General features: G+C 40.4%; 1 protein-coding gene across 2 annotated transcripts in view; it reads left to right on the top strand.

Moving 5' to 3' along the window:
- cep41 (centrosomal protein 41) overlaps positions 1-27,578 on the top strand; it is a 37,756-nt gene continuing 10,178 nt past the window's right edge. Inside the window, exons 1-9 of one of the 2 annotated variants that reach the window (XM_078234742.1) lie at positions 1-117; positions 1,248-1,311; positions 12,759-12,806; positions 15,585-15,646; positions 18,176-18,242; positions 18,526-18,685; positions 19,906-20,075; positions 21,703-21,770; positions 27,125-27,239. In XM_078234742.1, coding sequence (XP_078090868.1) covers positions 85-117; positions 1,248-1,311; positions 12,759-12,806; positions 15,585-15,646; positions 18,176-18,242; positions 18,526-18,685; positions 19,906-20,075; positions 21,703-21,770; positions 27,125-27,239 — 787 coding nt within the window. In that variant the 5' untranslated portion in view covers positions 1-84. Of the gene's footprint in view, positions 118-1,247; positions 1,312-12,758; positions 12,807-15,584; positions 15,647-18,175; positions 18,252-18,525; positions 18,686-19,905; positions 20,076-21,702; positions 21,771-27,124; positions 27,240-27,578 lie in introns of both variants that reach the window. The other variant, XM_078234740.1, reaches the window with a different exon arrangement.

Genomic DNA, 27,578 nt, shown 5'->3' with positions numbered 1-27,578 from the left:
AGCCAATGGGGTGGTGTTTTGAATGTGAGTGGCGGTTGGTGCCGGGTGCTGTGTGAGTGAAGGAGCCGCGGGCGGGTTGTGGAGATGTCAGTGAGGAGCTCCATCGGCAATCCCCAGGTACAGGCACTGTGTGTAATGGAGCCCAGCGGAGCCCGGGGCTGCCGGCTGCTGCTTAGGGGGAGACCGGAGGGCCGGGCCCGGGCCGGAGGGCGGGAGTCATAATCCCCCTGACTGGAGGCCGTTATAGCCGTGCCCTCTGACCCCGCGGTGCCCCCTGTGCTGACTGGTGCCCTCGCCCTCTGCCCTGCGGTTCCCTCGCCCCTATGACCTGACGGTTCCCGCTGGTGCCCTCTGACCTGGTGGTGCCCTTACTCTCTGGCACCATGGTGCCCCCACCCCTTGCCCCGCGATGGCTTTTCCCTCCACAGCCACCCGTGCTGGAGGTGCCCCATACTCTCTGTGGTACCTCCTGCCCACTGCTCCTCAAGGTGCCCCCTGCTCCCAAGGTGAACTCTAGCCCCCATGGTGCCATCTGCTGCCCTCAGCCCCCCCGTCTCCTGGCTACAGGCACCTTCTGTCCACAGCCCATTGATGCCCTAGCCTGCTGCCTCCTGCGGTTGCCTCACTCTCTGCCCGCCAGTTGCTCTGTCCCCTTCCCCATTGATCGACGTGCCCCACCCCTCTCCAGCAGGTCCCTCTACCCAACCCCTGCAGCGCTTTCACCCTCTGCCCCTTCAGTGCAATGCCTCCCACCCTCCACAGCAGTGCTCCCCCCCAACAGTGCCTACTCAGCCCTCCTGCAGGGCTTTCTTCCCTTCTTGCGTACCTCCCCCAGCCGCTCCAGTGCCTTTGTTCCCCCCACCCCTAAGTGACATCCCCCCACCTATGATGTGCCTTCCATCCCATGTAGTGCCCTTCCCCCTGCTGCCCTACAGTGGCCTACCCCTTGCATCCCTTGCCCTAGCCTTTTAACATCTTTCTCTACTCTGTCTACCCCTTTTCCCCTCAAAATCTTTCATTCCCACAACACCCTCTCTAGACCAAGTCCTCCCTCACCCTTCCCTCTGGCCATTCATATCTGGAAGTGGGGCTCATTCTTTGTGATTTTATGAGTAGCTCAAAATTCATGTAACGTTTTCTTTTTAAATTATTATGACAGGGTTTGAGTTGAGTTAAATCACTGACAGGGTTTGAGCTGAGCCACACACTGACATAATTATGTTTATCATTTTATTGTTTCTTCATAGTTTCTGAAGAAAAGAGTTGTACCAAATCCGAAGTATCGATATGTCCGAGCACGAATTGATACGGGTTAGTGAGCTGAATTGTTGCCATAATTTACAAGCTTGGGACTGACCATGGAAGCATTAAGGAGAAAATGAAAAAACGTTTTTCCACACAACGCTTTATCATGATGTGGAATATATTATGGAAAATAGCTCTTGAAACAGAGTCAATCGCAACATTTAAGAGAGAATTAGGGAAACATTTCAAGAAAATCACTTACTGGCATTAAATCGCTAAAGCAGAGAAATTGATTTAGAATAGATAGCTTCTGTGATGATCTAGCACTGGCAGAGGCACAATGGACCAAATAACCTTCTTTCCTGCAGCAATTTCTATGCAAATGCTATGCACAACAAAGGGGAACGAAGAAGCATTTTAAAAGCTGCAAATGTAATCTCCAAATGAAGTAATTTGTGAGATTAGATTGTGTATCAATACCAGCCAGCTTCTGAGACCCACTGAACTCTTGACACAACATACTCCCTGTGAAGGTGAAGTCTGGGGAGATGGTGGACAGCTGACTTATTCTACTTTCATAAAGGTTTTCTGTCCTCCATCCATCAAGATAGACTCTTGATTGTAATCCGAACCTAAATATATTACATGGAAGCAGTACACCATCTGGTTAGAAGTACATTACTATTGGATTTTACTGACAATTACATTACATTATGATGGCATATTCTACATCAGCTATACTGGGAAACCTGAGAGTACCATCAGTGGGAATCATAATCATACAAGTCACTGTGAATTTGATTCAATTGTAGCATTCTTGTCTTTGGGTCAGCCACATGTGGATAGGTGTGGAGAAGAGACTTTCAAGAAGGTCTCAGCTGGAGGACTGTTTGAGTCTAGGGCATGGGAGGCATAAACTTTCCTTGTGGGACCCATAGAACATTCCTGCTCCTTCTGGCCCTACAAAGAAATGAAAGTCTTGAGCCTTCCTTCCCTTGTTCAACCAGGTAAGAAAGTAGCAGTAGCTTCCTCATTCAAGTCAGAGCTGAAATTGACAGAGGTCAATTGGACCCCAATCTCTCTATTTAAGGAAGGGCCTCACTAACTTTGGGCAGGTAACCTAGTCATCCTGGTTTCCATTCGTTAGGTAGGATTAAAATTATATTTTGGGTTTCACTACACATGTTGTACGCTTAATTTTCAATTTCAGCCAGGACTTAAAATGATCTCATCAGCTGCTCATTGAATTCAGTGGAAAGGAGAATGGGGTGAGTTGTGTAATGAGTGCCTAATCTGATGTTGCCCATTTTACACCCCATCAACATTGAAAGTTTGGCCGTTAGAGTATCAATGTAATGGGGTACTACTATAATTGTAAAATTTCTGGTCAGGCCTCATTGTGTCTAGCTTTGCCTTTATATACTATCCTTGGAGGGAGTTCAGTGATGGCTTATTGGGATGGTACTGATAAAGAGGTTCATTTATGAGATGCATTCAATTTAACTTGTATTCTCTAAAGTTGATAATGTTCAAGGATAATCAGATTTAAATGTTTAAAGAAGAAAATTGATAAGATGGATGGGAAACGAGGTTTCCCTGCAGCAGGGGAATCCAAAAACAAGAAGGCTTAAAAGTTAATCTGATTGAAAGTAATTTCAGGGAAAATTGTCTCCATACAAAGGATTGTAAGAATATGGAACATACTGTTCCTGAAGGTGTTTTATACAAAATCATTTGAGGCATTTAAAAACCAGATAGAAACTAGTGATGGCAGGAAATCAGATTAAAGACATGGAGCTGTCAACTAAATGGGGCCAGTTGGCTAGTTGTTTCTGTGTAACAACTGAGAGTATGGTAATATTGCCCCAAGGTGCATGAATACAGCCGGTTCACGCTTATCATGGCAAGCGAATAGAACCAGTAAAAGGTTAAGGGAAATTATTCGCTTGACGACTGCTGTAATAAAATGTTCTTGAATTAGCAAAGGAGACTGGTGAAATAGTTCAATCTTTACACAAAACTTGCATTTTAAGAAGCAATATGTCTTATTAAAAATTCCAACAAGCATTGGCAGAGTTGCAAATTGAAATATATTTTCTGTGTTAATTTATTCCATGGTTTTTGCATGAGCTCTAGCTGATTGAAGAGATGAAAGTTTCTTTCCTCTACTAGCTATAAATGGAATGGTTCAAAAATAGAGCCATTTTATTGCAAATGATATAGCTTTGAAGATATATTTAGAATATGTAATTTGATGCAAAATAACTAGTTTAGAAGAAAAGGTGCTATTTAATAAATCTCATTTAACAATGGAAGTTCTGACAATATAGGGCCATAATAGGTTGTAATGAACAAAGCATCGTAGCTGTGAGGGACAGCTCGGTGGATAGGATATTGGTATGTAGATAGGCTGGAAAATTGGGCGGGGATCCTGGATTCAGGATTCAATCCTGGCTTGGAGGGCCGAAGGGCCTGTTCCTGTGCTGTATTGTTCTTTGTTCTTTGTTTGTTCATAAGTTCCTCAGAATGGCAATCGACGTTAGGTTTCCCCTCTGTACCCAATTACTTACATTAAATGTCTCCCATGCTTGTCATGTCTGAATTATGACTCAGGCCAGGTGAGATCCGGCCAGGTGAGATCCAGCCAGTGCAACTGTCCTCGGGGTCCAGCATTGAAGTTGGATTAAAGAAGGATATGCCGAGGGAGGGAGAGAGAGATTACATTTTCTGATGGCTCCCAGCACAGGGAGTTGCCCAGAGGAAGTTTGCACTTCTGGACAATTGCCATGCAAACTCTTACCTGTGATGTTTTGAGAGGGATTTCCAAGCACATCTTTGGGATAACCCCCCAATCTGATGCTGGGGTGCTCTGAAGTTATGGCCTCCTTTTTTTAAAAAACTTTCAAGTCATTGACAAAGTCTCACATGAGAGATCAGTAATGGAACTAAATTTTAGGAAATATAGGATAGAATGTTGGATTGGATACATGGTACCAGAGAGGGTTAGGATTTGACTAGTGGGAAGTGGTGAATGAAGTACCACAAGAGTCAATATCAAACTACCTGGATGCAGAAGCTCGATAAATTTGCATCCAGCATTAAAATGCAGTTTGGACACTTTTCCAAAAGGACAGGAAGTTTGGAAAGCAGTGACAAGCAGCAAGAATGAACTCGGATGTAAAGGGGATAAGTTATGAAAGACTTGTAGGAAAGATCTAGCTTTGAGGTATAATCAAAGAAGATTAACCCAGTGTATTAATTTAAGATCATTCAAGCCAGTGGAATAAGAAATTAATGAAAAGTAAATATACAACTGGAACATTGTTTCATTCAAAGGATGGTGAGTATTTGGAATGATCTACCATGGAATCATAAAACGATACAGTACAGAAGGAGACTGTTGTGCTTGTGCCAGCTCTATGGTTAAGTTGTCCAATTATTCCCTCCTCTTTCCCTAAAATCTGTAAACATTTACTTTTCAAATATGTATCCAATTCCCTTTGAATGTTTCTACGGAGTCTGCTTCCACCACCTTTTCAGGCAATATATTCCAGATCACCAATAACTTGTTATGGAAACAAAAGTGTTTCTTTATGTTGGGTGGGATTTTCTGTGCGACCCGCTGCATGTTTTGAGGCAGCCTGTTGGCCAACGGTGGAATCTTCTGGTCCCGCCATTGTCAATGGGGCTTTCTGCTGAATACCACCCCGGCTGCTGGGAAACTTGTGGCAGGGCTGCACCTTCGGTGGGATCAGAAGATCTTGCCGGCATGAACGCTCAGAAAATTCCAGCTATCACTCCCGATTCAATTGCCGTCACCGTAAATCTGTGTCCTCTGGCTACTGATCCTGCTGCTACTGAAAACAGTTTCTCCATATTTATTTGAACAAGAACAGTTCATGATTTTGAACTCCTCTGTCAATTCCCCTCTGTTCTCGTCAGAGCAGAGAAAATGTCCCATCTTCTTCAGTCTTTCCACATAACTGGAGTCCCTCATTCCTGATATAATTCAAATAAATCTCTTCTGTACCCTCCTAAAGGTCATGTAATCCCTTCAAAACTGTGATGCCCAGAATTGGACATAATACTCCAGCTGACATTTAACCAGCGCTTTACAAAGGTTTAGCATTATTTTCTTGCTTTTGTACTCTATACCTCTATTAATAAAATCAAAGTACCATATACTTTGTTTGTGCCTTCTCAACTTGTCCTACCATCTTCAAAGATTTGTCTGCATACGCTCCCAGTGTCTCTTAAATTTTCTATCAAAATATATCACTTCACTCTTCTTATCTACATTAAACTTCACCTACAAAATGTCTGCCATTTCACCAATCTGTCCACCTGATGTCCGTTATTATCCTCCTTGTGGATTTCTAAAATTCGTGTAATCTCTGAAATTATACCCTATGCCCAAATCTAGATCATTAATGCGTATTAAAAAGAGCAATGGTCCTAATGCCGTCCCCTGAGAAATACCACTGTATACTTCCTTCTGACTATTCCATTAATCTCTGCTTGCTGTCTCTGAGCCAATTTTGTATCCACACTGCCATTGTTCAGATAATCCCATGGTCTTTAACTTTGCTAACAAGTATATTTTGTGGTTCTTTGTCAGATATCCTTTGTAAGTCTGCATATATAACAACAACCTCATTACTTACATCAAAAAATTGAATCAAGTTTTTGCTTTTTATTAAAAGCAAAAACTTGATTCAATTTTTCAAGTCATCTGTGCTGACTTTCATTTAGTAGCTCAGATCTTTTGTCTCTCAAATCTCCCCCAGAACAATATTGGTTTGACGCCACGTAGTTGGCAAGTTTATCTCTCTGACCCTCCACCACATTTTTTTAAACAAGGGAGTAACATTTGTAATCCTCCAGTCTTGCAGCATCACTCTCATATATGTAAAGGAGAATTAGAAGATTGTTGTCAGCACAGTTTTACACCCTTGCTTTCCTCAGTCAGTTACAATGCATTACATTCAGGACAGATGACATGTTCTATTTTGCACACTGTCTTGTAAAGTACCTCCTCTTTATCTTTTTTAATTCTATCCAATGTCATTGCTAACTTCTATTGCTACATTGGCAGCATCCTCTTTTCTGGTGAAGATAAATGCAAAGTACTCGACCATGCTCTTTGTTTTCATAAGAAGGCTTCTTGGCCCATGATTAGCCTTACCTTTCCTTTGGCTTCATCTTCTTTTTCAGTTCTCTGTCCAAATGCAAGGCAAACCCCAGCGCCACAGACTCCTCCATGGGTAGGACAAGTACCCAGCTGTTGGCACCAACCTGATCCACACTGGCCGTCCAGCGATCTAAACCAATTGACCTCCAAAGTAGTCCGAGTTGGTGTGTCGGCATTCATTTTTACAATGCAAGTTGTATTCCCAGAGCTATGAATAATGATAGCAGGGGCTCCATTTTTCTTTCCATGATGTAGATGACCAGGAATATCTCCAATTCTTACTACCTTCCATTGATGTATGTTGGAAGTATTTCACAGATGCATGGCACAGATGCGCCAAAATCGGCCGTTCAGCGAGTGAATGGTAGAGCAAGGAAAGTCACTGCAATAAGTGTTGCAAAGTGGGTCACATTGCAAAAGCTTATTGGGCAAGTCCAGCATCCCCTGAGAAGAATATTCAGAAGAAGAATCTGGGAATCTTCAAGAAAAAGAACAAGTTGCATTCTACAAACAGGATTTACAACACGGAAGAAAAGAATTATGACTGTGAAGAAATATGATGAAAAGCTCCAAGTGAACGTTTTATCCATACAGTGTGGATCACATAGATTCTGGGTGATTCCAAGCAGACAATTTACTAGGGTGGAGATTGATACTGGTGCTATTCTATCTTTAATTCCTGAGACTACATACCAACAAAAGCTGAAGCGTCTTCCTTTAAAACCAGCTGATGTGATTTTAAGGACTTGTACAAAGAGATCATGCTGTTAAAAGGTTACATCATGGTCAATGTAGAGTTGAGTGGGGAAACAGTCGAGTTACCTCTCCATGTGGTCCATGGTAATTTTCCAGCCCTATTTGGGAGATCATGGTTGGAGAAGGTAAAGGCTAACTGGAGTGCTGTCAGCAGATGGCGGGGAGGCGATGACCTAGTGATATTACCACTAGACTATTAATCCAGAAACTCAGCTAATGTTCTGAGGACCTGGATTTGAATCCCGCCATGGCAGATGGTGGAATTTGAATTCAATAAAAAATACCTGGAATTAAGAATCTACTGATGACCATGAAACCATTGTCGATTGTCAGAAAAACCCATCTGGTTCATTAATCTCCTTTAGGGAAGGAAATCTGTCGTCCTTACCTGGTCAGGACTACATGTAACTCCAGAGCTACAGCAATGTGGTTGACTCTCAATTGCCCTCCAAGGGCAACTAGGGATGGGCAATAAATGCTGGCCAGCCAGTAAAGCCCATGAATGAATTTTTAAAAATTAGTTGATGCCAAAACAGACCTACAGCAACTTCTGGATAAGTGCAGGAGTGTATTCGAGGAGAGATGTGTCTCAATGAAGGGAGTTCAAGTGAAATTCAAGATAAAACCTAATAGCCAACCAAAAAGTTTCAAAGCAAGAGTGATGCCATATGCAATTCATCGCAAGGTCAAAGAAGAATTAGGTATGACTTATTAGCACATGTTACAATGAGTGACTGGGCTACCCCCATTGTACCTGTCATGAAACCAGATGGTTCAGTTTATATTTGTGGTGATTTTAAAACAACCATTTATCCAGTGTTGTGTACTGATCAATATTCGCTTCCTTTAATTGAAGACTTGTTTGCTGAGTTATCAGATGGGCAGAAATTCAGCAGATGGCGGGGAGGCGCCATCTGTTGACTTTCACAAGCATATTTACAGATGAATGTAGCCGCTGAATCTCAACCATTGTTTACCATTATTACTCAAAGGTCTTCTTTGTTATAAAAGATTGCCTTTTGGAATAACATCTGCACCAGCCCTATTCCAAAGAGCAATGGATCAGATTCTAAGTGGACTCTCTAGCGTACAATGTTACCTGGATCAAATTCCAATTACAGGATCCAGTAAAGAAGAGCATTTGAATAATTTAGAAGCAATTTTGGAACATCTTCAAGCAAATGGTCTCCATATCAAGAAAGAAAAGTAACTTCCAGATGTCAGTCCAGTATTTGGATCACGTTATTGATAGTAAAGGCCTACATAAAGCACTTAAAAAGACGGATGCCATTTTAAAAGCACCACGTACAACAAATGCAATGCAATAGAGGATGTTTCTAGGATGTGTAAATTATGAAGGCAAATTTGTTCCTAACTTAGCTACATTATATAGGCCATTGCATAATTCATTATGTGTGAAATAGTTATGGGACTGGACAACAGAATGTGAGAAAGCATACAAGGATGTCAAAGATACTTTGCAGAACTTTAAAGTATTAATTCATTTTAATACATTAATTATCATTACTGCTTGCTTGCGTTGCTTCACCTTATGGAGTAGGGGCAGTGGTTTCACATATTATGCCTTCAGGAGAAGAACGACCAGTAGCTTTTGTTTTGTGTACTCTGACTAGTGCTGAATCGAACTGAGCTCAGTTAGAAATAGAAGCATTGAGAATTTTTGGCAGACAAAGGTTTTATCATTCTTTATATGGTCGTCATGTCACATTATTGATTGATCATTGACCCTTAACTATTTTTTGGGTTGTAAAGGCATACCGTTGTTAACTGCTAGCCAATTGCAAAGATGGTCACTGATCTTATCTGCACACTCAGGTAACATCAGAGTGCCATACTGGTGCACTATCATGCTTAGCTTTACCCCTTGAGCACTAGTTGCCACCAACTAATTTTGCTAATATTCTTTATCGTTCACTAGTAGATCATTTGCCTGTGACAGTTTCTCAAGTTCAGAGACATACCATGATGGGAAAGTGATACATGTGGTATTGAAAGGAACAATAGCTGGAACATATTGTCTGTATCCTGATTTGAAACCATATGTATTAAGAAAGCTTGAGTTGACCGTCCAAGATGGGTGTCTACTGTGGGGAATCCGAGTGATCATTCCTCCTAGTCTACGTGGAAGAGTTCTTAGACAACTACACAAAGGACATCCTGGTGTAGTCTGGGTGAAGGAATGAGCACACGATTAATTTTTGATGTTCAGTTCCAGATGTTCAGATTGAAGAAAAGTGGGACTGTGTCAACCCCGTGCACAAATAAGGAATACATCACCATTGTCTCCTTTATATCCTTGAGAGTGGTCTAATATGCCACGGTAACAATCATATGTAGATTTTGCTGGTCCATTTTGAGGGTTACATGTTCTTAATGATAATTGATGCACACTCAAAGTGGTCAGAACTTGTTATAATGAGATCGACTACAACTGAAAAACCACTGAAAAATTTTTGCAGAACAAATCATTAGCAATAATGGTTCACAGTTTACTTTACACGAGTTTAAGGATTATCTCAAAATAAATAGTATTCAGCATATAAAATCCACGCCTTATCAACACACACCTGATCCATCAACCAGTGGATTAGCTGAAAGATTCATACAATTGAAACATTCCTTAAAAGCTTCAAAAGAGCAAGGTTTATTATATGGTGTGAGTAGCTTTTTGGCATCTTTTGAAATACTACTTGCAGTTCTACTACTCTTAAAAAGTAAGTTGAGAACTATGCTTGATTTGTTATTACCTCTATTAACAACAATCTCAAGTTGCTAGAGGAGAGGTGAGGGTAAAACAACACTCATTTCAGCAAGGAGATCGAGTGTTAGCATGTAATTATGCCATGGGTGAGAAATGGGTACCTGCCATAATTTTGGCAAAAATAGGTCCAATTTCTTATACAGTTCAAAGCAAAGATGAACTAGTTTGGCAATGCCATGCTGACCCAATTGTTGCCATCTCAAAATGATTTCTCAGAATCATCTCCAAAAGTACCAACTTCTTTAGTCCCTAATATTGCGAATACTACTATGGAAGACTTATTTGAATCTCAGTTGCCTGATGATTGTATCTTTGCTACTATATCATGTGAGAATGATGCAGAATTAAATCGAAGAGAAGATGTGTCCACTGAAGTACCAAATCATACTCTAGAGTCAAGGACAATCAAATTCTAGAATGTCATATACGACCAAAGAGAATAGATGTCCTCCTGATCAACTTTCTTATTGACTGTGTATAATGATTAATGGTGCATAGTACTGTGTCTAGAGTATTATTGATCCTATGAATAACATCGTAGTAATTTGATTTGATTTATTATGGTGACGTATTAGTATACAGTGAAAAGTATTGTTTCTTGTGCACTATACAGACAGAGCATACCGTTCATAGAGTAGGAAACAAGAGAGTGCAGAATGTAGTGTTATAGTCATAGCTAGGGTGTAGAGAAATATCAACTTAATGCAAGGTAGGTCCATTCAAAAGTCTGACAGCAGCAGGGAAGAAGCTGTTCTTGAGTCGATTGGTACGTGACCTCAGACTTTTGTATTTCTTTCCTGATGGAAGAAGGTGGAAGAGAGAATGTCCGGGGTGCATGGAGTCCTTAATTATGCTGGCTGCTTTGCCGAGGGAAGTATAGACAGAGTCAATGGATGGGAGGCTGGCTTGCGTGATGGATTGGGCTACATTCATGACCTTTTGTAGTTTCTTGCGGTCTTGGGCAGAGCAGGAGCCTTACCAAGCTGTGATACAACCAGAAAGAATGCTTTCTATGGTGCATCTGTAAAGGTTAGTGAGAGTCTTAGCTGACATGCCAAATTTCCTTAGTCTTCTGAGAAAGTAGAGGCGTTGGTGGGTTTTCTTAACTATAGTGTCGACATGGGGGGACCAGTAGGTTTTTTTTTAAAAAGGGAAAAATGATTCTCAGCTGAATTAGGTCATAACAATGATAGCCCATGGACTGAATGCATAGTGAAGTTATAATTTAAGTCTCATTTGTTTTGCAACACTAAAGTGCTTTATTAAAAATAGAATTAACTGAAACTTTTTATTTTTCACGTAAAGCTAATTTTCCTACTGCTGAGATTCAAATAAGTCTTCCATAGTAGTATTCGCAATATTAGGGACTAAAGAAGTTGGTACTTTTGGAGATGATTCTGAGAAATCATTTTGAGATGGCAACAATTGGGTCAGCATGGCATTGCCAAACTAGTTCATCTTTGCTTTGAACTGTATAAGAAATTGGACCTATTTGGACCAGGTTGTTGGTGATCTGGACACCTAAAAACTTTGAAGCTCTCGACCCTTTCTACTTCATCCCCATTGATGTAGACAGGGGCATGTTCTCCTCTACGCTTCCTGAAGTCGATGACAATCTCCTTCGTTTTGTTGACATTGTGGGAGAGATTATTGTCGCCGCACCAGTTCATCAGATTCTCTATCTCATTCCTGTACTCTGTTTCATTGTTTGAGATCTGACCCACCACGGTAGTGTCATCAGCAAACTTGAAAATCGAGTTGGAGGGAAATTTTGCCACACAGTCATAGGTTTATAAGGAGTAGAGTTAGGGGGCTGAGAACACAGCCTTGTGGGGCACCGGGGTTGAGGATGATCATGGAGGAGGTGTTGTTGTCTATCCTTACTGATTGCGGTCTGTGAGTTAGGAAGTTCAGGATCCAGTTGCAAAGATAGGAGCCGAGGCCCAGGCCACGGAGTTTGGAGATGAGTTTTGTAGGAATAATGGTGTTGAAGGCTGAGCTGTAGTCAATAAATAGGAGTCTGACATAGGTGTCCTTGTTATCTGGTGTTCCAGCGTTGAGTGTATGGCCAGGGAGATGGCGTCTGTGGACCTGTTCCAGTGGTTGGCAAACTGTAGTGGATCCAGGCAGTCCGGGAGGCTGGAATTGATTTGTGCCATAATTTGTTGTTATGACCACAGAAGTAAAAGGGAAGGGGTGTTTTTTTTATTTAAAAGGGTTGCAGGTTGCTTTAAGAGCTGATCACATGATTTGATGGTGCTGTTTACAGAGGCTGCTGTTTTACTTTGTTTGTACTCTGTGTTGTGCAGCAATCATCTCTTTCAATAAACCTGTAGTATGTTAGTTTGAATCTCCATGTGCAAACCACAATCTTTTCTTGTTGTTAAGACCCACAACCCTGAACATAGTTAGGACATTACAGCTGGAAGCAAAAGTTCTCGTATATACATTTCAGAAATACCTTCCCCATTGCCTCCTGGTTACATTAGGATAATTGACATAGCCCATAATCAGTGAGCAGGAGGAAAATTAGCTTTACGTGAAAAATAAAAAGTTTCAGTTAATTCTATTTTTAATAAAGCACTTTAGTATTGCAAAACAAATGAGACTTAAATTATAACTTCACTATGCATTCAGTCCATGGGCTATCATTGTTATGACCCAATTCAGCCGAGAATCGTTTTTCCCTTTTTTAAAAAAAAAACTACTCTGATGTTGGTGCCTCTAATGTGTAATTATTCTGATTGCTGTGATTTATTCTAATTTAATACTTTATTTTTGCAGGATACAGTCTTTCAAAGTATATGGAAAAAATTGAAGAGTTAAGAAGAAGTAGGTGATGATTTCTTTTCCCCTGAGAATTAATTCTAACATGTTACATGACACAAATGGTTGCAATGAATAGAGAGCTTAAATGAACCAATGTGGGTCTCCTAATTAGTTGTGATGCTGAGCCTTGGCTATAGATGGGATATTTGTTATCGTAAAGTTTGGCATAATGTTTGGGCTGCAAAGTGATGGGCCCAGCACAGGAGATCTGCAATTCACTAAAATCCAGTGAAGATAAAAGAAATAAGGTGTAGCCCATGGGGCTAAAGGGATCAAGGGATATGAAGGGAAGGGGGGGGAATCAGGATATTGAATTTGATGCTCAGCTATGATCAAAATGAATGGTGAAGCAGACTCGAAGGGCCAAAATGCTACTCCTGCTTCAAGTTTCTATGTTATGTATAATCACATTTTCAAGATATCCCACTAGATTGTAACCAGTAGATTGTTTTGAAGTGTGATCACTATTAAGAACAGAAAGGCAAACAACAGAGCCCTTGCTCTGATGCATTTTGTTCTGTACCCCTTTCTCCCCAGCTAATCCACAAGACTAAACAAAATGCTATAACTCTTTTACTCTCATTTCTCCCCCATATGCACAACTGTGCAAAGAAAGCTAATGAATCTAGGGAATTACCCTTACCATATTTTGCAATTGAAATTTTTATTGTAAGGCTCTTCACTAGAAAGACTACACAGTGAAAAGAATGCCATTCTGTTCTGAGTAGGTTTGATGCCAGAAATGCGCCAGTAGCCAAATGTCTTAGGAAAAAAGGAAAACTATTTCTTTTGCTCAATTTTGTTTTCCAGGGAGGAATTTTAAAAAACTTTTTTCTGTTGAACTTCTCTGAAAGTTTTACAAAAGGCAATTTATCAAGAGTTGTAAACCTGTACAGGTACTTTCCCTTTGGTGAAAGGAATTGAAGAGTGACTGTAAAAAGATGCCAGATTTTCTCATGGATAAACGACACTGCCTCCTTTGTTAACACAGCTAATTGCAATGATCAGCATAGTAACTTAACTGTGTCCCAGGTAACCAGAGTGCTTAATGAATAGACTTCAACAAATGCCCCTTTAGTTGCACAAGATAAAGTCATTCCACATAAGATGAGTAAACTTAGCAGAACATTTTCAGTGGATTAGTACATTTTCAGCAAACCATAGGAAGACTCCAAACCAGTATTGCAAGTAACACCTGTAAGTGTGGTGTTTATCAGCAGTTAAAATACAAAAATACTTTTTGGACATAAAGTTGGGCTGAAAGTAAATGCACACAATGTCAGCCTTCAGCCATGAGGGATCACCAAATAGTAAGCAGGATCAAGGTAAGAGAGCTCTTTGTTATATTTTTACGTGCTCAATGATACCGAATTTAAAGAGAGTGATTGTATAGTGAAATTAATAAAAGTGAAGTGCACTAGTGAAGGTAAGCTGATTAGAATTCCATGAAGAGAGAATTCCCAAAGACTGGTAAAATTGCAAGGGAAGAAAACTTGCTGATGGGAGAAAAAGCTTCAAACCTAACATAGAATCAGAGTGAAGGGAAAAGAGCAGATGAAGTCCTGTCAGATATTTGTTATATGCCGATTAAACTCACAAAATATGTATATTGCACAGCTTGAGGCTCTCATGAGAACCACCATATATGTGACAAATACCATTGGCCTTGCCCAACACCATTTAGAGCTTTATTTAGGGAGAACACTTTTTAAAGTGTTTTAAATTTTCCTTTATTCTTTTAATAATTTTAAACCAACTTTCTAATGGGGTATATTAAATGGTTTTCAGTCTGGAGCATGATATAAAGTCACATAAAGCAACCGAATATCGATTTAAAAATAAAATGAAGAAAACTAAATTCAAACTTGCAGAATTTTTTGACTTGAAATTTGACCTATTGGACAAAGCCGATTTAAAGACAAATAAGCCACACTTGTCCTAACTGGATAGGGACAAATTCTGATTATGCTGTCTATTATTGAATAAAATACATACAGCTAGGTAAGAGTTGACTGGTATTATAGAGGGTTCTCTCTGAGGGTCTGATCATTTAAATAGCTTGACTTTTCAATGCAAGTAAAGCACTGATTGTGCAAGGTACCTTCAATATCTAGCCATTTATTGAAGCAGAGGTAAAAGCAGCAGACTAGTGTTGAGCCTGACTCCTGTTAAATGCTGGTCTATTTTCATGGAATACCTTATCTCCTCAAATTATATTGCATATTGAAATGCTGTCGGTTGTCTTACAGGACAACAGATCTTTTTTTTTCCAATTATCTCCCAGAGTTATTCCTTCCTATACATGTCTTGTGTGTCTCTACAAATGGAAATATTTGTTCAAACTCAGTACTCAATAGGTTAATAAAGTTTCAGTAGCTGTAGTATACTGTTGAAAGGAGTTAGCAAGGTCTGTGAGGTTATGGTCCTGAAAGTGACAGAAGCTGAAAAGTACAGGGATAGAAATCCACGTCAGTTTTTAGTGGTAATTCATGATCAGCCGATTGGTCCATTGTCAGGATCAGCTAATTGTACTAAGAACAGAATCAATAAAGCATGTTTTTTCATGGTTGAGCATTAAGTGATTGACTTGGGTGCTCCACATTTCCATTCTATCTGGCTACAACCTAATCATTCATACGGTAGATGCCCTCCAAAGACTTCATTTGGTGCAAATAAGATTCATTTTGCAAATTTAACCTCGAGTGTGTTTTGCAATGTAATGACTGGTGAAATGAGAATTTAACATAATCATAATTCAGTTTCCTTTTTTCCTCTTAACAGATTATAGATATAAAAGAGATGAATTATTCAAAAGATTGAAAGTCACCACATTTGCCCAGCTGGTAAGTGCTTCATTTATGGCCTGTTGCCCCATGGGACATAGTCCATAATTGAAATATTGAGTCATAAAAGATTCTCATAACATTTGAGTTTCAATATAGATACATTTCTTTGTAATTGATAGATAATATTTATATGATTTCCCTTTTAAGCAATGACAAGTAAATGCCCTGTAAACTTGTAGTAATAATATTAGATGCTTTTGCTCTCAGTTTTTCAGTTTGAAAGACTTGGGGATGACACAAAGTTTACAATATCACTTCAACGTTAAAATCACACTTTTATTTCTTTTAGGTAAGACTTTGTTTGCAAGGTATTTTCTCTCCTTGCATTTTTTTTTGCCTATTCTCTGAACTAACTGGCGAAATTTAAGATGTAAAAACAGAACATACCTGATCTGCCGAGTATTTCCAGTGACATCTGTGGAGACAGAAACACAGTTAGCATTTCAGGTTGATGACCTATCGTCAAATTTGGAATAGGTTAGAGATACATAGATTTTAAGCATATACAGGAGCAGAAAAACGAGAGAGGGGAGGGAAGAACAGGTGGAAAGGTTTGTGATGGGGTGGAAGGCAGTCCAGCTTAGTGAGTCTGCTCTCACATGTATCTATCTAACAGTAGCTAGAAAATCACTTGCAATAGTTTCTCTTCCAGCTTTCACGGCTTGGTATCCCCCCAAGGTTCTAACCTTGGCCCCCTCCTATTTCTTATCTACATGCTGCCCCTCAGCAACATTATCCAAAAGTACAACATTATTTTTCATAGGTACATTGATCACACTCAACTTTACCTCACCACCATCTCTCCCGACTCCTCAACTGTTGTTCATAGAATCATAAAATCTCTACAGTACAGAGGAGGCCATTCGGCCCATCAGATTGCTTATCTGATATTCCACAACTGGTTGAGCAGAAATTTGCTTCAATTAAATATTGGGATGAATGAAGCTATGGTTTTCGGTCCTCGCTCCAACCCCCATCCCCTAACTACTCACTCGATCCATCTGATTAGAAACAGTTTGAGATTAAACCTGCCAGTTCACAATCTTCGTGTCACATTACATTTCCTAAATGAATGTCTACCTCATAATCATGCCACCATTAAGACAGCCTATTTCCACCTCTAGCATTGCCCACCCTCACCCATCTCATCCGATGCTGAAACCCTCATTCATGCCATTGCCACCTCTAGATTTGATGTTATCAATATATTTCTGGCTTATTTCCCATATTCTAACCTCCATAAACTTGAGGTCATCCAAAACTCTGCTGCCTGTGTCCTTACTCTCAGTAAGTCTCTTTCCTCTGTGACCTTTCGTGCTCGCTGACCGACATTGGATCACAGTCAAGCAAAGTCTTGATTTTAAAATTTTCATCCTTGTTTTCAAATTGCTCCGTGGCCTTGCCATTTCCTACCTCTGTAACCTCCTCAAACCTACAATCCTCTGAGATATCTGTGCTCCTCTAATTTTGGCCTCTTGTGCATCCACAATTTTAATCGCTGCATCTTTGTTGGTTACACCTTCAGTTGCCGAGGCCCCAAGCTCTGGAATTCCCTCCCTAAACTCTTTGCCTCCCTACTCACTTTCCTCCTTTAAGACGCTTCTTAAAACCTACCTTGTTGGCCAAGTTTTTAGTCACCTGATTTAATATCTCCTGATGTAGCTAGTATTACACTTTGTTTTATAATCCACTCATTATCACCTTGGAACATTTTATTGGATTAGATATGCTATATAAATCCAAGTTGTTGATAATAGAATATGTAAAAACTGGGGGCAGTGTTACAATTTGGAATTGTTGAACCCAATGTTAAATCTAGAAGGCCGTCAGGAGCCTAACTGAAAGATTAGGCGCTATCTCTCAATCTTCCACCGAGTTCCTTTGACACTGTGCAGGACACTTAGGACAGAGACTTTGGACTCAGGCAAAGAATTAACATGACATGTGACTGGAAGCTGAAGGTCATACTTGTGGACTGAATATTCTGCAGGGTGGTCACCCAACTTGCATTGGGTCTCCCCGGTATAGAGGAGACATCATCCTGAACAGTGAATTCAGTACACTAACTTGAAACGTGTACAAATAAATAGGCATTTTACCTGGAAGGACTGTTTGGGACTCTGGACTGTGGAAAAGTTGAAGGTAAAAGAGTAAAGGTTGGCATCCTGGTGCAGTTTAAAGATTAATGACCCTCAGATCTTGCCCCCTGTACCCAAGCTACCTTCAAATCTGATGTAAATACTACACAGTTGAGATTGATCTCCAAGCTATAATCTAATATTGAGTTCTGAAGATGACTATAAACCAGTTGAGTTGCAGGTAATGAAATCATCTTAATTCTGAATGAAGCCACTGATCTTGTGATTTTTTTTAATACTTTGGAAAGCAGGAGGGAAGGGCAATGCAAAATATATATGCGTTGGATCAATTGCAGTTGCAGAAATGTGTTACATTTTAAAATATATTTATTCCTTCAGGAAATTTAGTACAGTATTTTAATTCCAACTGACTTTGTATTATCCTCAGGTGTTACAGGTGGCTTCAGTGAATGAACAAAGTGATGAGATGTTAGAAGAAATACAGCGGGAGGAAGGTTGGTATAGTAGGTTACCTTTTCTAAAGAACTATTAACAATTAGAAGAATTAGCTAAAGTTTTCAAGGTATAGGATTTTATAAGATACTTTGCCTTGTTTCCAGATGGAAGAGGACATGATATTCAGCAACATCTGTTAACATTATTTTTCTTTTGCAATTTATTTAATAAAATGTAGCTAAGAATTTGCACTCTAATTTTGAATTACCATGTAGAAATCTGCTGTAAAATATCCTCTTTTGAATGGAGTTTTTAGGTTTGAATTTCAACTTATTTCCCCAGGTTCGAATTCAGTGCTTTCTGCACTGGAGCCTGAGCTCCATGCAATAAAGATCAATGATGAACAAGATCCAGTGGAAATGCCACAGAAATCTCCAATTGAATTAATAAATAAGGACGAGTCAGGCGAGAAGTTACTTTCACCCCGCTCCACCCTTCAAAGGTAACTGTTGTACTGAAAAAAGATCATGATTTGACCTTTATCAAATTTTTGATTTCCGCTTGCCTGAAAATTAGGGAAGAACTTTGAAAAATTAGCCTCTTTATTTTTAGTTCTTTATTTAGGGATGAATTCTGGGCAATATCTTTTTTTAAAAAGCAACAAATTCTGGATATCCGCAACAGGTCAGTAAGTAAATTGCAGGGAAAAAATAATCAGCATTTCAACTAGAATGCCTCTCTTTGCACAGCCCCACCTGAAACATTGAATTATATTTCTCGTTTAGATGTGACTAATCAAAGGACATTTCTTGAGAATAGTTGACAGTCAGTCAAAATTTTCACTCGTAGTTTGAGGTCTTTACTTAGTAATGGTTTGCAAATGCCTTGACAATCTAAGCATAAAATCATGCTCATTTTATATGTGATAAATTTTTTTTTTTTTGGTTTGATTTTAGTATTAGTTACGATTTAGGACCAGACCAACATAGTGCAGAGGGCCCTCTAACCGTGTTCCAAATAGAGGTCAACTTGAGGATTGCAAAATAATACTTTTGCAAAGAATGCTTTCTATAAGGTGAAAATGGAAAATTATGGGCCGATTTTAAAGAAAAGGAAATCTTCTATTTTAAGATTGGGAAAGTAAAAACTGAACTGTTGTGTCTATAATTTCTAACTCCCTCATGTTTTCCTTTGCAAATATGTTAATTTTACTGGGATGGGTTCCACAGGCAGTGGGTACCATTGGTTATCTTGCCACTCTTCATTTCTGAGCCTAGGCAAAGAGTAACAGGGACCTCAGTGACCATCTGCTGAGCCTGACCTTGTTTTCGTCAGGCACATACGTATGTAGGTTTTTGAAAAGGAATCGCTAGATAGATATCAGGAATGTGAACCCTGACTGATTGTGTTTTCAATTGTTCCTCTTTTCCCAAACTCAAGGCTGCTAATGTCAATTGTAGTATTCCTTTTGTTGCCCCTGCAGAGATGAGCTCAGATCTGTTACTGGACTGGGAACATTCCTGACATTTCCATACTGAATACCCTTACTAAATGAGCTATTGTGGAATCAAATGTAGAATTTCTAAGCACCCCTTATTCCTTTGCCCAAAATGTAACCAGTATACATTTTCAAAATGTTGTTAGTGTTATTATTAGTGTTCAATAACTGCATTAAAGATTGACGGTATATGATCTGTCAACAGTTTTTATTTTTCTCTGTAGTGTTATCAGTGGTGTTGGGGAAATAGATCTGGAGAAAGAGACTCAGAAATTGTCCCACCCTGAGCTCAGCCCCCGTCCTGAAAAAACAGAAGGACCATATCCAGACTGCCCTTACTTACTGTTGGATGTACGAGACCGTGATGCCTATGATCAATGTCACATTATTGGAGGTAAAGGATAAAGATACTATTCAGTTAATAAGTGTAATTTATGAGAATGAGGCTTAAATAGTCATATATTTATTGGAGGGTGTAGTGATTTTTATATCTAATGACCAATACAACTTCCTATGGTGGATTGACAGTATAGGGTAAATTCTTGTCTTCACTGTATGGGTGATAATCTGGTTCAGTGGATTACCCAACTATTATAGAATCTGCCTGATTTTGTTTTTCATTCCAATGATCTAAATGGAGTAGGTTTTATATTGGCAGGCATTCTGCACTGCCAGATTATTACTATGGAGCAAAGTTGAAAATTTACTCCTCTGTTTTTATGGGGTATTCTTGAGTCACTGTCTGTAGAATGAACTCTTATTAAATCATAAATTACTCCCTTTATTTATTTTTTGCATTTATTTCTCATGTTCTGACCAAAATACTAAAGAAAAGGGTGTTCACATTATTTTAGGCAAACTGCATCGCCACAATATTGTCCCTTCCTCCCAATTGTTATGAAATAAAGCTTGAGGTATGAACTATATCTAAGAAACCTGTGGTCCTGGCACAGAGCTTGTGCCCTATCAATACAAAGGGAACTAGGTCTATACACCACATAGGGAGAGTAGATAAAAATCCAGTGGGGTGTGCTGGCCTTTATGCTCAAATTCCCAATATATGCTCCCAGCTTGTGAATTTCTGCATCAGAGAACAAGCTCACAATCCATATTAAACTTCTTACAATAGCATCAATGATCTTTAGTATTTGGCATATGTATTTCTTACCTTCAATGAATAGAAGATGTTAAATACCAGTAGTTCTTAGCATTCATTAAAGAGTATAAAAATATTAATGTCAAATGGATATCACACTTTACCATTAAATTTATGGAACCATAGAATCCCTACAGTGCAAAAGCAGGCCATTCAGCCCATTGAGTCTGTACCGACCGCAAGCTGATCCAGGCTCTATCCCCGTAACCCTCATATTTATTCTGCTGATCCCCCTGACACTAGGGTTAATTTAGCATGGCTAATCAACCTAACCTGCACTTCTTTGGACTGTGGAAGAAACCGGAGCACCTGGAGGAAACCGACGCTGACATGGGGAGAATGTGCAAACTCCACACAGACAGTGACCCGAGGCTGGAATTGAACCCAGGTCCCTGGCGCTGTGAGGCAGCAGTGCTAACCACTGTGCCACCGTGCCACCCATTGTTGAATAATTTACAGATATTCTCAGTCAGCAATGCTCTTTGAATGGAGAGTCATTGTATGAAATGCTGAAGAAAAAAGTCCGAGAATGTTAGTTCCCTTTTAAGCTTTACTAAGATTCAGTTCTCTGCTGAGTCTGAATTTGTACTGAATACTAATGTCTCTCTTCCATGGCAATGTTCACTGTGAGGTCAATCAATATTAAATGATTAATTGCAATGAGCTTTGAATGACCTTTGTGTCAAATGAGTAAATGTAACCGACAGTGATATTCACTTTATGTGTATTACACTTTGAGATGTAATGGATGCATGATAGATATGAGACTTTTAATCATAGAGATAGACTTTTGCTAGAGGACTTGCACCATTACTTAAAACCGCTTAACCCATTGTGACTGAAATTGTTTTCCTTTGTCCTGCAGCCAACAGTTATCCTATAGCAATGTTGTCTAGGACTATGAACCCTTACACAAAGGAGATTCTAGACTACGTATCCTTTAAGTCTTCAGATCTGTGTATTAAGTAGCCAGATTGTGAAATTAGATTTCCATTCTGTTAATTTATTGGAGGACCAGGCGCTGGTGGATTAAGTTTGATCTCTGCTCTTTTGCCTTGAATCCAACCCAGGCTGATTTTATTGAGAAGTTCCTCTTTTCTTTCCCAGTAGGGATCATGGCGAAGTTACTTCAGTGTTGTTTCAGTAAGTAAAGTCACCATAGTCCCAGCTGACCTTCGGCTGCTCTCGCCTTTGATGGGAGGTGCTGATTGGTGGTGATCTAACCTGAGGATCACCAAGCCTCGGGCAAGGGGCAAGGTTGAGAAAGCGGGCCTTACTTCAACCCACCTTGTTTTTGATTATCACCTATACATGGTTTGGCATAATGCTTATATGGTCATTGTAATTTTTAAATTTCGGGGAAACATTGGGTTAATTGTGTGGTAATTAAGAGTTAGGTCATCACTTAAAGATTGAGCAGCCTTTGGTCAAGGTTAGGTTATGTACTCTAACCCATATTCAGAGGATGACAATCTATTACACTAATGTGAACTTTTGCACATTTGCCATCCCTATGGACTTCAGATAAGATTGCAAAGATGCATTTATGTTATTAGAAATAGATTGAAACTGTCTAAACACAATTTACTTAAAATTCTTGCAGCTAACCAATTTTCATTTCATCAGAATAGGTAGATTTGATGGGTGCACGGGCTAAAGAGCATTGTACTAACCCATTGCACCACCCACCTCCAGGAATATAACACTTTAAAATGCCCTTGTGAAGCTTAAACTGGAATCGAAAGAGATTTACCCTGTCCAACCTGTGCACTTTCCCTCCTTCACAGCCATCAGTCAGTGTTGGTTTTCAATCTAAGTGTTTTCTTGATGTTAGGAAACGGAAAGTCCTTTCATTTTTTGGACACACCAACAGCTAATAGTTGGTTTGGCCAGATGCAGAATAAAGCTTCCTTCATTCTCTTTCTCGGAACGCCATCCCTGCAACAATAATGGGTGCATACTCATTCAAGAAATGGGCAAGGCGATTTTGGAGCCAATCATCTGTCATTGCTGCCACAACTGCCGCACCCTCACTGTTGACTGTGCAGAAGATGATGCCGTGTTGTGCCTTGAAACAGTCCAGTCATCTGTCGCTGCAGTTGAGCTCCATGTGGACCCGTGTTGGGATCATTCTCTGCTCAAGCTGCCTTGAACCACATTAGCAGATCTTCTTCAATGCCAGAAAAAGCAGCAATTCTCATCCTCTTCCCTGCTGGATAGAATGCTTTCTTGTCAAACTGTGCCAAGATATTTGTCTTGTGTTTCATAATGGTGAACACACTTGAAGGAGTGCAAGATCCCACCATCACAATATCCAATTTCCTCCTCGTTCTGTTTCAAGTGGTGGATGAAATGGCGTCTGCTCACAAGCCTTTATGCACCAAGGATGATATCACAGGTCACATGATTGTGGCAGACCTGTAGCCACATTGTACACTTCTCCAAACATTTTCATTAATAAAAACAATCTGCATACATTGTCACTTACAGTTGCAAGTCAGGCACATACATAGAACATTGGTCATTCTAGACTGATCTGTCCTTACACAGGCATTGCATGCACAATCCTTAAAGCATTCAGATCTTTTATGATATGTGTGACCAGTGGTGTTCCGCAGGGCTCTGTACTGGGACCTCTGCTATTTGTGATATATATAAATGATTTGGAAGAAGGTGTAACTGGTGTAATCAGCAAGTTTGCGGATGACACGAAGATGGCTGGAATTGCGGATAGCGAAGAGCATTGTCGGGCAATACAGCAGGATATAGATAGGCTGGAAAATTGGGCGGAGAGGTGGCAGATGGAGTTTAATCCGGATAAATGCGAAGTGATGCATTTTGGAAGAAATAATGTAGGGAGGAGTTATACAATAAATGGCAGAGTCATCAGGAGTATAGAAACACAGAGGGACCTAGGTGTGCAAGTCCACAAATCCTTGAAGGTGGCAACACAGGTGGAGAAGGTGGTGAAGAAGGCATATGGTATGCTTGCCTTTATAGGACGGGGTATAGAGTATAAAAGCTGGAGTCTGATGATGCAGCTGTATAGAACGCTGGTTAGAACATAGAACATAGAACAGTACAGCACAGAACAGGCCCTTCGGCCCACGATGTTGTGCCGAGCTTTGTCTGAAACCCAGATCAAGCTATTTCCTCCCTATCATCCCGAAGTACTCCATGTGCCTATCCAATAGCTTCTTAAATGTTCCTAACTCAGATATCAGAGGGATGTTTTTTACACAGAGGGTGGTGGGGGCCTGGAATGCGCTGCCAAGTAGGGTGGTGGAGGCAGGCACGCTGACATCGTTTAAGACTTACCTGGATAGTCACATGAGCAGCCTGGGAATGGAGGGATACAAACGATTGGTCTAGTTGGACCAAGGAGCGGCACAGGCTTGGAGGGCCGAAGGGCCTGTTTCCTGTGCTGTATTGTTCTTTGTGTGCAGATTGCTATTGGCTACTTGTCTGGTGTCTGCTCATTCCTGGTGTAAAGTTGCCTCTCCAGGGATGTTCGCTGCCACAATGTTATTCCCAAAGTAATTTTTGCTGCTGATCCATTGCCTTCATTGGGGAATGGGACTGATGGCCATAGAATCCCTACAGTGCAGGAGGAGACCATTCGACCCATCGAGCATGCACCGACACAGGCCCTGTCCCTGTAACCCATGTTTTTACCCTGCAAGCCCCCCTGGCACTAAGAGGCAATTTAGCATGGCCAATCAACCTAACCCGCACATCTTTGCACTGTGGGAGAGGAAACCGGAGTACTCGGAGGAAACCACGCAGATGTGGGGAGAATGTGCAAACTCCACACACACACACACACACTGACCCAAGGCCAGAATTGAATCCTGGTCCCTGGCGCCATGAGGCAGCAGTGCTAACCACTGTACCACCATGCCGCCCTTTTTAATTCGCAGTTAGCGAATTAAATCTTCCTGATCAGCTGTGTGCTATGAAGGAGCAGCTTCACCAGCTGTACATATATATCTGCAGTTACAACTATATATTTGGTTGTTCATTTTCACCCTGTATGATCTAGGTAATAACTTGTCTACACATGTCCCAAGTTGCCAAGTGTGCTGATTTTTGTTGGGAGTATTGAATGTTTGTCTTCTTTCCAGCTCTGCCACAATTTAGCAGCTTTGACAAAATCATACTGGAACAACAGAAATCCAAATTTCCCTTTTGATACCCATCCCTGTCGCTACTTCTGGTTTCAATATTTTTTTTAGCTATTGGAAGAGTAGTTTGGATGCTAAGTGGCATTAGCCACTGAACTGGACTACTTTCAATGCCCACAGTAAGTGTGTTTCTCTACTCTAGGATTGCCTTGTACACATTTGTGCTGAATCTGCTCAATTTTTTGATAATTCCTTTAACAATTTTCACTGCTGTCTCAGCCTATCCATTTGTTTGGGGGTTGTATGGAGATGATTTATGGTGCTGAATTTCTCCATTTATGAAACACCTGAATTCTTCACTCATGAACTGAAGGCCATTGTCTCATTACAATGTCAGGAATGCCGTAACGACCGAAGTGTATTTTCAGGCATTCTACGATCTCACTTGTGTTCATTGACATCAGCTTGTTTAACTCCCAGTAGTCTGAATAGTGGTCAGCAGTGACAGGATAGTCAGATCCAAAGACAGTGAAGAAGTCTATTCTAAGCTTCATCCATGGTCTGCCTGGGGTGTCATATGCAGCTCTTTGGCTTGCTTAACTTGATGTTCATTGCAAGCACAGCACTAACTGATAAGGTCCTTGAGCGCATCTCATGTTGACTAGTAGAGCACTTCTCTTGCCTTTCACAGACTCGACTTGATTCCTTGATGGCTTGCATGGATGTACTTCAACATCTCATTCTCCTCAAGCAGTCTCTCTCCTCGTGCCATCTCCTGCCATTGATTTTTGGTCAGAAGGTCTGGATTGGCTCTCGGCAGAGTGAGAGTCTCGTCACTTCTCCCATCAATTCTCTGCAGTTGATCATTGACCACTTTAGAGGTTCCACACATCAGTTTCTTTCTTGAGAGTAAATTTCTCTTCTCTCAGCAAATATGCTCTCACAGAAGGATCCTTTTTTCCTAAAACAATCCTATCTCTGATCGAGGAGCAACTGAAGGATGATCTAGTGTTCTCTCCTTCTTCCTGAGTTCTGGTATTGAGTACATAGCATTCACAAGTAACAATAGTAGAAGGCTCAAGGTGAATCCTTAAAGCCTCCAAAATTTCACAGGACTGGCTTTTCTGCTCCTCGGTGAGGTCTAGGGTGCAATAATGCTTTCCCCACTTATGAAAACAGAGTTGCTACTCTTATTTGTTCAGGGTTTTTGTTTAGCTCTGTGGCAATTGCATAGTTTTACCATTGAAACTGGAAGGATTTCCCATTTATTTCCAAATCTGCCTTCATTGCCATAGGAGCAGGTACTGGAGTACTCAAAGCCATTCACATTTACTCAGTAACCAATGTCCTGTAAAAGTGGCAGATTGAAGTTTTAATTATTCGCCACTGTTTCTTACAGCTGCTGACTCACACAGCTATCTAAATCCATTCCTGCAGCCATGTTCTGAGTGGTGTATATAATGGCTTCTGTTCTCAAGCCTTCACACACCAAGGATGGCATCAACGGTTGTGTGACGATTGCAAGCCTATGAATGCATTGCACAAAGGCACTTCTTCGAATACATGCCACTGTTTTCCACTTTCTACCTTCTCTCCTATTGGCAACTTCATCTTCTCTTGGATTGACAACACAACTTTCTTGCAGGTTTCACCATATTTGCACGCTTTTCACATTCTTTCATAAGTGCTTGCCCAGCACTCTATGATTTTGCATTCTTGTGTGGCCTAACCCTGCACTAATTAGTCAACATGGTCATATAACAAGCTTGGACACATTCAGGTAATCCGAGAGTTAGCAGTGTGGAATTTCAGTTTATCACAGGCAGCGTTCTATGGGATTTGCTATTCTGCAGCAGGATCGGTTAACAATTTAGACATAACCGGAATTTTGTGTCATCTGAGTTTGACTCCTCATGATTTCTCTCTAATGGAGGTCACTGCTGCCAATGTTTTAAGATTTTATAGTTTTGGGGTGAAAGATTTGCTTCAGAATGCTGTTCCTTTTCTTTCAACCCTCACCACATATCCTGCCCCCCACTCTACTTTCTTCCCTCCCCACTGGCCTGGTTTATTTCACTTGCACACCTTTTTGCTTCCAATTGGCCATTAACTTGTGATTTGCCAGTTTGAGATGGTATTCGGTGCCTTAACAACTCGTCGTAGAAAAATGCATCTGGGAAAATAATTCTGCTTTATGATGAAGATGAACGGATAGCTAGCCAGGCTGCCACAACGCTGTGCGAGAGAGGTTTTGAGAATCTATTCATGCTGTCAGGAGGTGAGTTTCTTTATTGCTGTAAACTACTTTTTTCCCTCGAGTTGATACCTTAGAACAGTTGAGCTACACGGTTGAAAGAGGATACTTGGCGAATAGCAACAGATAAACCAGGGCAGTGTAAAATATATATATTTTGAACAGGTACCAACATTGCATTTTCATTAAAGTTTGCCTATCTCTAATTCCCATTCAGTTCCAAGATAGTTAATAAATCAGTACTTACTAATTGCTTTGGGTGACCTTGGTTGCATAAGTAACGGATAAGTTTAGCATTAGCTGTTTAAACATCAACAATGTCATCGAAACACGTGAAGATTCTTGGTTCTTACCAGCTTGCCT

The sequence above is a fragment of the Mustelus asterias genome, chromosome 19 (genome assembly GCF_964213995.1).
Source record: "Mustelus asterias chromosome 19, sMusAst1.hap1.1, whole genome shotgun sequence".
Classification (NCBI taxonomy): domain Eukaryota; kingdom Metazoa; phylum Chordata; class Chondrichthyes; order Carcharhiniformes; family Triakidae; genus Mustelus; species Mustelus asterias.
This window is presented reverse-complemented; position numbering and strand designations above follow the sequence as displayed.